The 1,510-nt window shown below is 36.8% G+C and overlaps 1 protein-coding gene across 1 annotated transcript in view; it reads left to right on the top strand.

Annotated features, from left to right (window-relative positions):
- The window catches only part of HPS5 (HPS5, biogenesis of lysosomal organelles complex 2 subunit 2), a 44,519-nt gene extending 43,093 nt beyond the window's left edge, over positions 1–1,426 (top strand). Inside the window, exon 22 of the mRNA XM_012811399.2 lies at positions 859–1,426. Within this exon, the coding sequence (XP_012666853.1) occupies positions 859–919 (61 nt within the window). The 3' untranslated portion in view covers positions 920–1,426. The remainder of the gene's footprint in view (positions 1–858) is intronic.
- Positions 1,427–1,510: the final 84 nt, after the last annotated feature.

Raw genomic sequence — 1,510 nt, 5'->3', positions numbered from 1 at the left:
TACTTTCTGTTTTATGAATGTGCTATTCTCAATACCTCACCCACTGGACTCATACCAGTATTTGTCTGTTTGTGACTGGCTTATTTCACTTAGCGTAATGTCCTTGAGTTGCATCCGTCTTGTAGCATGTGCCAAGGTTTCTTTTTGAAGTCTGAATAATGCTCCATTGTCTGTATATGCCCCGTTTTGTTTATCCGTCATCCAGTGATGGACACCTGGGTTGCTTCCACTTCCTGGATAGTGTAACTAATGCTGCTGTGAACATGACTGTAGGAATATCTCTGTGAGACCTTGCTCTCGATTCTTTTGTGTATACACCAAGAAGTGGAATTGCTGAATCATATGGCAATTCAATTTTTAATTTTTTGAGGAACCAACATACAGTTTTGCAGAGAGAATGCACCATTAGACATTCCTGCCAACAGTGCACAGGGGCTCAAATATCTCCTAGACTAGTACCTATTATTTTCTGGGGTATTTTTTGTTTTTTTATAGTAGCTATCCTTAATGGGTGTGAAAGAATATTAGATTGTGGTTTTGGTTTGCATTTCCCCAATAATTGGTGATGTTGAACATCTTTTCATAGGCTTACTGGCTCTTTATATATCATCTTTAAGTCAGGATCTTTGATTTTTTTGTTACTGCAGAAATTCTCTCATATTCTGGATATTAACTGCTTATCAGCTGTATGATTTGCAGATATTTTCTTCCATTTCATAGGTTGCGTTTTTCATTCTCTTGATTATGCCTTTTGATGCATAGAATTAGCCAACTTTTTGAGTCCTCTAATTCTCTGTAGGTTTTTAAATTTTCTGTGAAAAACAAACACTGACATATTTCTTTTCTTTGGGATTTCAGAGCTTTGATACAAAGCATGCTTGAAAAATGTGATCGGTTTCTCTGGTCTCAGCAGGCCTAGTGGAAGAAGATTCAGCTGGATGTCATGACATTTTGAGAAAAACTGAACAATGCTCCCGAAACTTCTGAATGCCTTTGCTATTGAAGGAAAGCCACCACGCCACACCAAAAATCTCTTGCCTTTTGCGGGTTAACCTAGGCATGTGTGGCTGTATGTGACCTCAGCATTTCTCAGCCAAAGTTGGATTTTGGAGTCAGTTTTTGTTTGTCAGAATCAGAATGTGAATGTTCACAGCTGTGTAGTCTTACTCTGACCTTCCTTACTATTTCCTTGTCACCAGTGAACTTGGGGGAACTCTTTTCTTACTGTGGCTCTGGTGTTGGGAGCAGGAGCTTCTCATCCTGGTCACATGAAGACAGTGTTATCGATTTTGGACTGGAGTTGGATTTTGTTTTTTTATCTTATCTGTGGCACTCTAGAAATTACTGAAATAGTGGACCTGTATAATGACATTAACACATAAAATAAGTAGAATACTGAAGATTCAAATTTGATATTTTTTAAAATGGCCCATACCTAACTTAAGCTAATTTAAAATATTTTTCCAGTATTTATTTGATATTTTCTATTTTTTTTTTTTTTTTTTTTTTT

This window comes from Otolemur garnettii, unplaced genomic scaffold (genome assembly GCF_000181295.1).
Source record: "Otolemur garnettii isolate 467f Iridium unplaced genomic scaffold, OtoGar3 scaffold00001, whole genome shotgun sequence".
Classification (NCBI taxonomy): Eukaryota; Metazoa; Chordata; class Mammalia; order Primates; family Galagidae; genus Otolemur; species Otolemur garnettii.
The sequence above is the reverse complement of the archived record's forward strand: the minus strand, read 5'-3'. Positions and strand labels throughout refer to the sequence as shown.